Source organism: Vipera ursinii (genome assembly GCF_947247035.1).
Source record: "Vipera ursinii genome assembly, chromosome: Z".
NCBI lineage: Eukaryota > Metazoa > Chordata > Lepidosauria > Squamata > Viperidae > Vipera > Vipera ursinii.
The window spans coordinates 12540331-12552528 of NC_139517.1; the positions used below are offsets into that span (position 1 = coordinate 12540331).

Genomic DNA, 12198 nt, shown 5'->3' on the forward strand with positions numbered 1-12198 from the left:
TCCTTGACTAGTTTCCATCCGTTGCTTCTTGTCCTGCTTTCAGGTGCTTTGGAGAATAGCTTGACTCCCTCTTCTTTGTAGCAGCCCCTGAGATATTGGAACACTGCTATCATGTCACCCCTCACCCTTCTCTTCGTTAAACTAGACATACCCAATTCCAGCAACCGTTCCCTGTATGTTTTAGCCTCCATATGACTGTCACTTGAGATTTTACCAGTGGCTTCTCCATTGACTCTGCTTGTTGAACGCTGGTGGTGAAGCACACACAAATCGCAATCATCTGACTGCAGGTGGCTATAATCATGAGGATTAGCTGTAAGGTTATTTCTTCAGTACCATCATAATTTTGAACGGTCGCTAAATGAGGCAGTCAGTGAGCAAGGTTGAACGGTAATTCTTTGTTTGCTTTTTGCCAGAAAAGGATTTGATATGCAAAAAAGTTCACTCATTATGAATTAATCGCAGGGGTCTTCAAACTTGGCAACTTTAAGACTTGTGGACTTCAATTCCCAGAATTCCTCAGTCAGCCAGGGTGGCTGAGGAATTCTGGGAGTTGAAGTCCACAAGTCTTAAAGTTGCCAAGTTTGGAGACCTCTGAATTAATCGGCTCTGATGATTTGCATAGAAAGTGGGTCAGGCTCTTTTAAAACCTCAAGAAGCAGATTATACCCATGTCCAGGAGTGCCTCAACTGCTATACTAATTATGATTACCCCTTGGTTAGGAGTCTTTCTTATCTTCAGTGTCACTCAGGCATCAGCCTCTTCCCAGTTGCGCTGCTAGCATGTGGTGTACGTGGCACATCCCTTGAAACCCACCAGAAGCTACAGCTGATCTCAAGAATAACAGTCTAGGTTGTATGATTGGATCTCATTTTGTCCAGAAAATGCCACCACTTTGGGAGCTGGGCTGGTTACCAGCTGTCTTCCAGGTGCTTTTCAAAATGATGGTTGCCATCTTTGATGCCCTGCAGGGCTCAGGACCTTAATTGTTTTAGGACAGCCTCTTCTTGAAGAGATCTGACTATCAACAATTGTTGGGCGCAGAGGAATAACAGAGTAACAGTTTCCTAGTTCTTAAAAGAATGTTCATATAAGGGCCATGGAGGTGGGCCTTTATTTTGCATGGAGCAAACCTATGCTCATCCCTAATTTTGATTCTTAAATGACTTGTACTGAATATTTGTTAATTTGTCTATAAGACTTTTACTTTTTTCTTTGCGGGGCATTCATCTTTAGAAAGTGTTTTCAGAAATGGAAGGCAGAAGTTTAACACACTACATTTTTCTTTAGGCGTGAAATGTTTCTCCCCAATAAAGGAGCCCGCAGTGATGCATCTAAAATTCTCATTGTGATAACTGATGGACAAAAATCAGAAGATCTAGAATATGAAGCTGTGATTCCAGAAGCACAAAGGGCTAACATTATCCGCTTTGCCATTGGGGTGAGAACATTAGCAGAACATTATAGATAGTTCTCGTTTAATGACTGGTTGCTTAAGAATTTGGAATTATGATGGATTCCCTAAAAGCAACTTATGACCCACTTCTGCAATTTGAACAGCTGCACAACACAAACCTTATAGTTCCATGATTGCATTTTGGGTGTTTGATAACTAACTCACCTTTACGGACCGTTGCAGCGTTCTGTTGTCAGTGACTACAATTTGTGACATTTTTTACTAGTTTCCAGTCTTTCAAGCTGGTCTCCGGAAATAAATGCTGATGTGAATATATTGATTCAATTAATGCCCATGGCATTTGCTTAACGACCACTGCAAAAAAAAAGTCATAAAATCAGGTCTAGTCATGTGGGCACCTCCACTTATTACCATCATGACTTACAGTGGAAATTCCAGGCTCCGTTTTGGTCATAAGTCAAGGACTACCTATATAAGGAAATCAGAACATGCAATTTTCTTCTGATCGTTCCAATATACAGAGCTGCCAGTCAATATGAACAGATGGTACAGAGGGAATTGTATTGTTCTGTCTCACTCTAGCAAGAAAAGGCAGCTCTTCAAAATGTGTTGCCATGATTCCTTTACACGTGCAGGGAAAGACAACTAATATGCAGAATCCTTACTGTGAGTAGAGTAACTATGGTGATTTCTCAGTAAAAGTCTCTGTTTTTGTCTCCCCTCGCCATTTCGTGCATGCCATCAAGGTTGGGTTAGCTTTCTCACGAGGACCCGCTCGTGAAGAACTCATGGCTATTGCCTCAGAACCCTCTGTGGACTATGTTTTCTCCGTGAACAACTTTGATGCTCTCAAGGACATCCAGAACAATCTCCAGAACAAAATTTTTGCCATAGAAGGTATGACATCTGATGGTTTGCCTAAAAATAATGCTAGGATTTGGAGCTCAAAATGGATTCCCACCCCAGTCAAAATGCCAAAGAGAGTCATGATGACTGTTAGATTCTTCATCCAGATACTTCAGCGGCCATGAGGACTGACTTTTGTGAGCCACTTTCTGCAGTAGAGGCAGTCCTCAATCTATAACTGGTCACTTAACAATCGTTCAAAGTTACAAAGGACTCAGAAAAAGTTACTTATGACCAGTCCTCAAAGTTATGACTGCTGCACCACTCTAGGGGTCATGGGATCACCTTTTGGGTGCTTGCCAGTCTGTTTGCATTTACAACTGATTGCCAAGCACCCCACAATCATATCATCTTCATTTATAATCTTCTCTGCCGGCTTCCCCAGAAAATCAGTGGGAAAGCCAGCAGGAAAGTTTGCAAGATACTACTGCTTGCCAAAGGCTTTCTTCTCTCCCAGATGCATAGGGGGAAGATTCCTGTGGTGGGCTGGAGAAACAAAACTGGAATCCCAAAGATCCCAGCTTTGTTTCTCCGACCCAGTGTTGGTGTTCCCTTTTGCACACAGACGGGAGGGGAACTCCTGCAGGGGGGATAGCAAAATGAAGCTGGGATCATAAAGATTCCAGCCTCATTTCTGCAGCCTACCATGGGAATTCCCTTACACACACAGACGTGGGCTGCCATCCTTTCAGTCTTTCAGTCTCTCAATTTAACAACCCATGCAGTCGCTTAATGACTGCAAATGAGAACACCAGCATTCCAGTCGTTGAGCAAAGTGGTCATGTGGGCATCTCACTTGTTTGACCCCCAATGACTTATGACCAAAATTCCAACCTCAGTTATAGTCATAAGTCAAGGACTGCCAGTATACAGATGAGCATAGGTCTACTGATGGGTAGCGACATAGGTTGGACTATCTATATGATTATCTATCTATCATCTATCTATCTATCTATCTATCTATCTATCTATCTATCTATCTATCTATCTATCTATCTATCTCTTTCTATCTTTCTATCCATCCTTGATGTTGCTGGTTGAAAATGTGATCTGTTTCCAGATTTATCTATATTTTGAGTAAACCTCCATTGAAATCAATGGAACAGAACTAGGTTGACAGATAATCCATCTGCTTGGCCTGCCATTGCTCCAACAGCATTACCTCCCCAAAGTCTTCAGGTTGCACCAAGAGATAGCAAGAATTGTTCGATATTTCTTTCAGTCAACTTGATGCCCTCTTCTGCTCCACTAGAACCCCTATCCAAGCATGGTCCACCCTCAGATCCAGTAGAAGCATCTCAGAGATGCTCATATGTCCTTTTTTCCAACTTTCTTCTGCAGGTACTCAGTCCCAGAACACTGGCAACCGCTCTCAGTCCTTCGAGTTAGAGTTGTCTCAGGACGGATTCAGTGCCTTACACACCCAGGTGAGTCACCCTCATCTCAGGTTCCCCAATGCAAATTAGATGTTGATAAGTAGCAGGTCAGACTTAAGTAGAAACATAAAAGAGAGAGGGAAAATAATTCAGAATTAAATGCCTGTGGAAATGAAGATTAGTGGGCTTCCTTGGACAAATCATCGGTGGAGGCCTTAGTCTTTGTGGACTTCAATGCCTGAAAGGAAAGTGTGCAGAATTAGACTTCTTGGGATTCCTGATTTCTATAGAGGTACATTGCTTTGGCTAATTCAGAGTAAGGGATATTTTGAATTTTGATTTGTCCCAAACATGGTTAGAATAGAATAGAATAGAATAGAATAGAATAGAATAGAATAGAATAGAATAGAATAGAATAGAATAGAATAGAATAGAATAGAATAGAATAGAATAGAATTAGAGTAGAATTAGAGTAGAGTAGAGTAGAGTAGAGTAGAGTAGAGTAGAGTAGAGTAGAATAGAATAGTTGGAAGGGACCTTGGGGGTCTTCTAGTCCAACCCCCTGCTCAGGCAGGAAACCCTATACCATTTCAGACAAAGGTTATCCAATCTCTTCTTAAAAACTTCCAGTGTTGGAGCATTCACCACTTCTGGAGGCAAATCATTCCACTGGTTAATTGTTTTAACTTCAGGAAATTTCTCCTTAGTTCTAGGTTGCTTCTCTCCTTGTTTCCATCCATTGCTTCTTGTCCTGCCTTCAGGTGCTTTGGAGAATAGCTTGACCCCCCCGTCTACTCTGTGGCAGCCCCTGAGATACTGGAAGACTGCTATCATGTCCCCCCTCGTCCTTTTCTTCAATAAACTAGACCAATTCCGGCAACCGTTCTTTTTAAGTCTTTAGCCTCCAGTCCCCTCTTCATCTTTGTTGCTCTTCTCCATGTTCTTTCATTAGAGGTTATTAAAGGTGGGCTGTAGAAAAGAAAAATCAAAATATCTTAGTTTCCTATGAAAGGAGGAAGATAACAATTTCCATCCGAAGGATTTATTTCCTTTTGTTTTATTAACGTCTTCTCTGCTTTGCTGGTTCTTTTGCTGGTTTAGGATGGCTCCATATTGGGGGCAGTCGGAGCCTATGACTGGGCTGGAGGACTCTTCCTTTTCAACGGCCAGGGTGATGAGACTTTTTTTTTTTTATTTTTTTTTTTTTTTATTTTTTATTTTTTTTAATTTCTTTTCTTTTTTTTTTTTTTTTTATTGAAAAGTTTTATAAAATACAATTTTCCTTTAAAAAAACCCACCTTCCCCCTCCCTCCTCCCCTCCCTACCTCCCCCCTATCTCCCCCCCTCCCCCTCCCCCTCCTCCCTCCCCTACCTCCCCCCCTCCACTTCCCCTCCTCCCCCCTCCCCCCCCCCCCGACTTCCCAGAGCAAAATACAAGGTATATATCTAAAAGGCAATCATAAACAATCATATACTAACAATTATAAACTCTAAAATCCATCACTCTCTAGCTTGTATATAGTAAACCAATCCTTAATAATACTAAATATATATAAAAAACTAAAATAAAAGAAAACTAGCATCATTCCCATCTATATTCTTCCACAATTCACTATTACCTTAACATATTCTCATTTGCACATTAATAAATAGTTCTTACACAAATTAACCCACATTAACCCACAAAACTTTCTTCCTCTTCCTCTGTAGTAAGTTGTCCATTAATTCCAAATTAAAAAAAAAAATCTATTACCATACATAGCATCCCAAAACTTTTTTTTTTTAAAAAAAAAACACAACTACCACTTAACTATAAATATTTTGTGGAAGTTCCATAGATTTCTACTGATCTTATTTTTTTTCCTTTTTTGAGCGTTTTAAGGCAGCACGCGTCACCCTCTGTTCTCTAAGATCATCCAAAAGAGTTGCAGCTTGAACTCCTCCTGTACCCTTCTCGTCTATCTGTGCATCTTCATCCTCTTGATGTTCTCCTTCTCCAGATCCCTCTGCAGCTTCCAGAAGTGTTGATGGGGTTACTTTCAAGACATTATTATAAAAATCATGCGCTTGCTTCACATTACTCAAACAGTACCTTTTGCCATCATACATGAAGCTCAACCCAGCTGGGATCTCCCATCTGAACCTTATATCTCTTTGCTTGAGCTCTTGCACAAGAAATATAAAATCCTTCCTTCTCTTTAAAATCTTTGGAGGAATTTCTTTTAGAACCAAAACTTGTTGACCAGCAATCACAACTTTGGTATCGTAGGCAGCTTGTATAACTTCATCTCTAATTTCCCTTTTTACAAAATAAACCACCACATCTCTAGGCAACTTTCTCTGTTTAGCAATCCACGAATTCACACGAAACACTTTGTCCATACCTTGTTTTAATTCAGATGCTGGATGGTTCAATACTCCCTCAAAAGCCTCAGAAACCAGCTGCTTTAAATCTTCCTTAATATTCTCTTTTAGGCCTCTAATTCTCACAGCAAACTGCATCTGGTAAAATTGAGCCAAGCTCTGTTCACTGTCGATTTTGTCTTTTAAATCTTCAATTTCCAATACTTTTGCTTCTAATAAAGCATTCTTTTGAATCAAATCTTGCACTTGATCATCCAGCACCTCCACACATTTAGCAACTTTTTGCACTGAGGACAAAATGTCTACCTTCATTTCTCTAAGTTTCTGTTCCATCCTTTCTTCCATTCTCTGCTCCAATTTCTCCAATTTCTCCTCCATCTGTAGAAATTTAACACCCATTGACTCCAAAATTAACTGGGTATGTTTTTCAAGATCCTTCGATGTCAATACATCAGGAGAATGCAACGCCTGCAGCAATGATTGTTGTTGCACCGGAGAATTTCCAGCACTCCGAAAAGTTCTAGGGGGAGGTTTAGCCGCCATCTTTTACTTACAATTGTGACGCACTTTCACTTTAAATTTTAAGCAAAGTCCATCAAGCTTGAGAGTAAAATAAAATCTTCTTCATCTCTTCATCTTTCCCTCTTGTACTGCTCTGCCTGCTCTTTCCCTTTCATAGTCTCTCCTTCAAGCAGGGATGGTCGCAGACGCCTGGCTCTGCTCCATGAAGTCCGGAGCAGAGACGCTAGCCAGCTGGGAGCAGCCCAGGCTACGGGGGAGTTCAATCCTTCAGCCGCCCAAGCTCCAAGCTCAGGCGGCCCCGGAGAACTCAACCCCCACCTGGGGGCTCACCTCCTCCTCTTCTCCCGAGGAGGGGGCTTCAGATTCGCCCGAACAGCTGATCGGCGCTGTTTCGGGCGAAAAAACACCAGCTGAGCCGCGGGCAGCCCGGGAAGGCTCCCTCCGTCGCCGCGGAGCCACCGGAAGTTAGGGTGATGAGACTTTTATCAATATCTCCACCTCCACAAATGATTGGAAATCCGCTTATCTTGGTAAGAGTAAAATGAGAGTAAAACGATTGCTCTAGATCCATTCTGGGTGGAAATGCTGGGCAGACTGCAAAATTTATTTATTCATTTATTTGCATCCCAACTTTATTACTTTTTATAATTAACTCAAGGTGGCGACCCTATGCAAAAATGACGTCTTTAATATATTTTTAAAAGGACAACTTGAGTAGCAGATCACAGGAATGGGGAAGCAAGTGTATGTTATGTTCATGGCAGGCTTGATGTCCTTGCCACACAGGAATAGGAAGGGTACAATTTAATCAATAAAATTAAGCCAAACCAGAATAATTTAAGGTTAAAAATGTTAAAAGATACAAGTGAGGCATTTGTTAAGTGAGTTTTGTCCCACTTTATGACTTTTCTTGCCCCAACTGTTAAGTGAATCACTGCAGTGGATAAGTTGGTAACCTGATTATTAAGTGAATCTGGTTTCCCCACTGACTTTGCTTGTCAGAAGGTCGCAAAATTTGATCACGTAATCCTGGGACACAGCAAAGTTCATAAATATGAACCAGTTGCCAAGCATTCGAACTGTAATCACTTGATCATGGATGTAATGTATTGGGCCTTGTTTTACTGAGTGTACCACGTGGGTTTGAATGCTGGAAGGTTGTTTGAGCAAGGAGCTGGCTAACGGCTCCCAGCTCCTCAGACAGCCTGTCTCCGGAGCTGCCATTGGCTGCCTCTAGGGCGGCAATAGTTTGCTTTAAACCTATTGGCCGCCACCCAGGGCATAAATAGCTACATTTGCAGCCCTGTTTCTCAGTTCAGTTCCTGTTCTCAATAAAAGCATGTTCCTGCCTGAACTCACTCGCCTCGTCTCTTCACTCAAGCAGAGAACCCGGTACACAACAATGGGGATGCTGCAAAGCTTGTAACTATGAATAACAAAGATAAGTCACATTCCCTAGTGTTTTTGGACCTCACTTGATCTAGGATGGTCACACTTGCCCTTTCTAGAAAAGAGACAATAAGCAAAAAAACAACAACAACCCACCTCCCCACCAGTAATCAACATCCAGATGAGCAATACCAAGATTAACATCAGATCAACAATCAAGAAGTAAACAATATCCCAATCAAGGAACTGCCAAACAATCTAACAGTAAACAGCCCAACCAAAGAATCTCTAAGACCACCGCTAGCAACACTGACAGTATTGTGTAGTGAGTTCTTTGGAAGCAGGAGGTGAGATGAGAGGGTTCAAACAGGAACATTGCTTTATTGTAGTAACAGAACTGAATCAGAGGCTTCTACCCAGCTACTTATACGGTTGGCCACTAGGCGGCGGCCAATAGGTTTAAAGGAACCTGTTCCCACCCCAGAGCCAGCCAATGATCCTCCTGGAGACTGCGTGTCTGGGCATCCAGCGACCGTTACACAGACACCCTAATTAAGCAATCTCAAACACCATTCAAAGACAGGTGAAAACAGTTCAAGTAAAAGGCCCAATACATTACAGACAGGACAAGCCATTACAGACAGTAAACCCTACTCCTTTCTAGCACTGATGGCGTTACCCAGTTTGGGTAATGAAAGGTCTGCAAAAAAGCAACCAAACTCAGAGCGGACCAAGGATCCCTCACATCAATTTGATTAATGAGCCTTGGTGGAGCAGTGGGCTGATGCCTCCTTAAGTAACACCAGCTGCCTGCAATTAGTGCAGGTTCGAGTCCCACCAGGCTCAAGGTTGACTCAGCCTTCCATCCTTCCGAGGTAGGTAAAATGAGGACCCAGATTGTTGGGGGCAATAAGCTGACTTTGTAATAATGCCGCTTGGGGTGGGTGTGAAAGCCCTAACAAGCAGGCATATACATAGAATGAAGGCTACTGCTAAACTTGTAAGCCGCCCTGAGTCTTCGGAGAAGGGCGGGATATAAATGGAATTAAAATAAATAAATAAAATAAATAATGCATAAATCAATAACTGTGGGCCCGCCGTATCTGGGCTGCCAAACTCTGAATGATCCCTGTTGAGATCTGAAAGTCATCCAGAGCTTTGCAGATCAAGTGTGGTAGGTCTGATGAAAGCACGAATCTCAACTCCTCTGTAATTTGAGGGTCACTGATAGAGCCACTGATGGATTTCTTACAAGATAAAGAGAAGAGCCAGCTTCTGATTTTGAGTTTTGAACATTTGATTGGAGATGGCTAGGGATTTTTTTAATTATTTTTTAGCTTTTAAAAAATAAGATTATTTACATTTGATATCTTACTGGCTCTTAGGTGAAATTAAGAGAAGAACATTTAATAAATACTGAGTTTTAGCAGGTACCTTATACCAGAGGTCCCCAACTTTTTGGGCACCAGGGACCGATTCCACGGAAAGAGTTTTTTCTGCGGACCGGAGGGTTTGCGGTTTTGTGTGCTGCCTGCATCCCACAGATGGGGCTTTGCTTGTTTGTGCAGACCAGTTGCTGGCATGCCACAGCCTGGTACTGGTCCACGGACCAGGGGTTGGGGACCCTTGCTTTATCTGTTGGTCTTATTTCTATAGAGGTTTAGAGCAGGGCTTTTCAACCTTTTCACCCATTGTACCACTTTTAGGATATGGCAACATCTGAGTATCACCAGTCGCCTAGCGTCAAAAACTTGATGACCCCCCCCAAAAAGGAAAAAAGTAATGTACAGGTAGTCCTCGACTTACAACAGTTCACTTAGTGACTGTTTGAAGTTACAATGGCACTGAAAAAAAATGTCCCCCAAGCCACAGCTGAGCAAGACACCTGCCTGCCCATCTGGCGGCGCTCTTCCTCCTGTCCGAGGTTTTCATTGTTGTGAGCATTTCTGTTGAGGATTGGCAGCGGGGGTGGGGTGGGGGTGTGTTTGGTTTTTATTCCCACCCCCTCTGCTGGGTGGTTCCAGCAGGTTTTGGTCACTTAAACATGACCCTGTGACACTGTGACCATCATAAATATGAATCAGTTGCCAAGCATCTGAATGTAAATCACAAGACCCTGGGGATTCTGCAACATTCCAGCTGATCGGCGCTTCTTCTGGGCTCAGCAGAAGCGCCAGGATCAGCGCCGTGCTCCAGCTGGAGCCTGGTGCTGATCCTGGCGCTTCCTCTGAGCCCTGACAGCCCTGCAGCTCCAGCTGTCTCTCGCTCAGGCTTGTGCGGTGCTCATTCCCCTCGCCCGCTACCACTTTTCTAGGATGGTCACGTACCACCTGCCAGGTGCCAATGTACCACAGGTGGTACCCTGTACCACTGGTTGAAAAGCCCTGAGCTAGAAGTAAGGAGAAATTTTCCGACTGTGAGAGCAATTAATGGAATAGCTTGTCTCCTGCAGTTTTGGGTGCTCCATCACTGGAGATTTTCAAGAATAGATCGGACAACCATTTGACTGAAATGGTATGAGACTCCTGCCTTAGGAAGGGGTCAGACTAGAAGACCTCCAAGGTCCCTTCCAGCCCTATGATTAAATGTTCTATGAGGTGGTTGTATTGTTAATATTCTGTACAAAAATGAAGTCAGGGCTTGCTTTTGGTTATATTTGTTTGGTGCATTTCTTTTGCCCCTTTATTCTTTTGCAATTCCTTTTCACGTTAATTTGTATTATAACGCATGGTGTTGAAACTTAAATAATAAAGAAATTTAAATAAGGAAGATCTCTCTTAAAAATGTAGTTTGAGGATATAAGAAAGGAAGGTCTAGGAACTGTTCTTAACAGCCAGAGACAGTTGCTTGTGGCTAATTTTAATCTTGGGCTAAGCATACTCCAGAAGCATCTGGATTTTCATGGCTAGTTGAGAATACCTTCTATAAAACTGTCAATAAGCAGCGTGCCTTTGTCTCATCCTCTTCCTTGATCATTCTTGCGTCCTCACCAGGTTATTCAATTCAGGAAGTTCAAGTCAATGGACAGACAAGCTTCGTCGTGGGAGCCCCGCGTTATCAACATATGGGCAAAGTGGTCTGGTTCAACCAAAAGAGAGGGCAGCGGAAACGGACCTCAGAGCTGTCTTTAAAGCAGGTAAATGGGCTGATCACCTGCGGGAATGGTTTAGCTCAGGTGTAGGCAACCTCGGTTCTTTTATGACTCATGGACTTCAACTCCCAGAATTCCTGAGTCAGCATGGCTCAGCTTGGAAACCTCTCTCTTTCCCCTCAGCATAGCTGACTCAGGAATTCTGGGAGTTGAAGTCCATGAGTCATAAAAGAGACGAGGTTGCCTACCCCTGGTTTAGCTCGTAAGTGTGTTTTGATTGGGCGTACGCTCCATCAACCGGAGAAGAAGACTTCTCTCTTGAAAGCAGCCTTCCAATCTTTGAGAAGCTGTCACAAAGAAAAGGGGGACAACCTTTTCTCCAAAGCACAGGAGGGCAAGAAAAGATGGAAACTTATCAGAGATACAACCTAGAACCGTGGTGGCGAACCTATGGCACACGTGCCACAGGTGGCACGCAGAGCCCTCTCTATGGGCACGCATGCCATCACCCCAGTCCTGGGCCTTCAGCTGGGCTTTTAAAAACCTTTTCGCTTTAGGCCTCCATCGCCGTTTGCAAAAAAAAAAAAAAGGTTCAATCGATTTCAACTTCCGGCAGAAAAAAAGAAATCTCACAACGTTGGAATTGATTGATTGAACTTTTTAGTCCCACCCAGTCTGCTGTTACCACTGCAGCCACGCCCACCCAATTGGCCATGCCCACCTGTCACCCGATGATACATAAGTGGGTTTTGGGTTGTAGTTTGGGCACTCGATCTCTAAAAGGTTCGCCATCACTGACCTAGAACTTAGGAGAAATTTCCTGACAGTTAGAACAATTAATCAGTAGAACACCTTACCTCCAGAAATTGTGGGTGCTCCATCGCTGGAGGTTTTTAAGAAGAGACTGGACAGATGTTTATCTGGAATGGTATAGGGTCTTCTGCTTGGACAAAAGATTGGACTAGAAAACCTCCAAGGCCCCTTCCAACTCTGTTATTCAGTATTCTGTATTTTTCTCCCACTGAAGCTACATTCCTTAATTCCAGAAAAACATTTAAACATTTCAAGCATTTGGATAAATAAAACCCTAAAGCATTGTGGCTACCTACTAAACCTCAACTTTTTTTAGTCT

The 12198-nt window shown here is 42.8% G+C and overlaps 1 protein-coding gene across 1 annotated transcript in view; it reads left to right on the top strand.

Annotated features, from left to right (window-relative positions):
- Positions 1-12198, top strand: part of LOC310649556 (integrin alpha-D-like) — a 68712-nt gene that overhangs the window by 23007 nt on the left and 33507 nt on the right. The window contains exons 8-13 of the mRNA XM_083378072.1: positions 1292-1442; positions 2165-2315; positions 3666-3751; positions 4802-4868; positions 7054-7116; positions 10969-11111. Coding sequence (XP_083234198.1) covers positions 1292-1442; positions 2165-2315; positions 3666-3751; positions 4802-4868; positions 7054-7116; positions 10969-11111 — 661 coding nt within the window. The remainder of the gene's footprint in view (positions 1-1291; positions 1443-2164; positions 2316-3665; positions 3752-4801; positions 4869-7053; positions 7117-10968; positions 11112-12198) is intronic.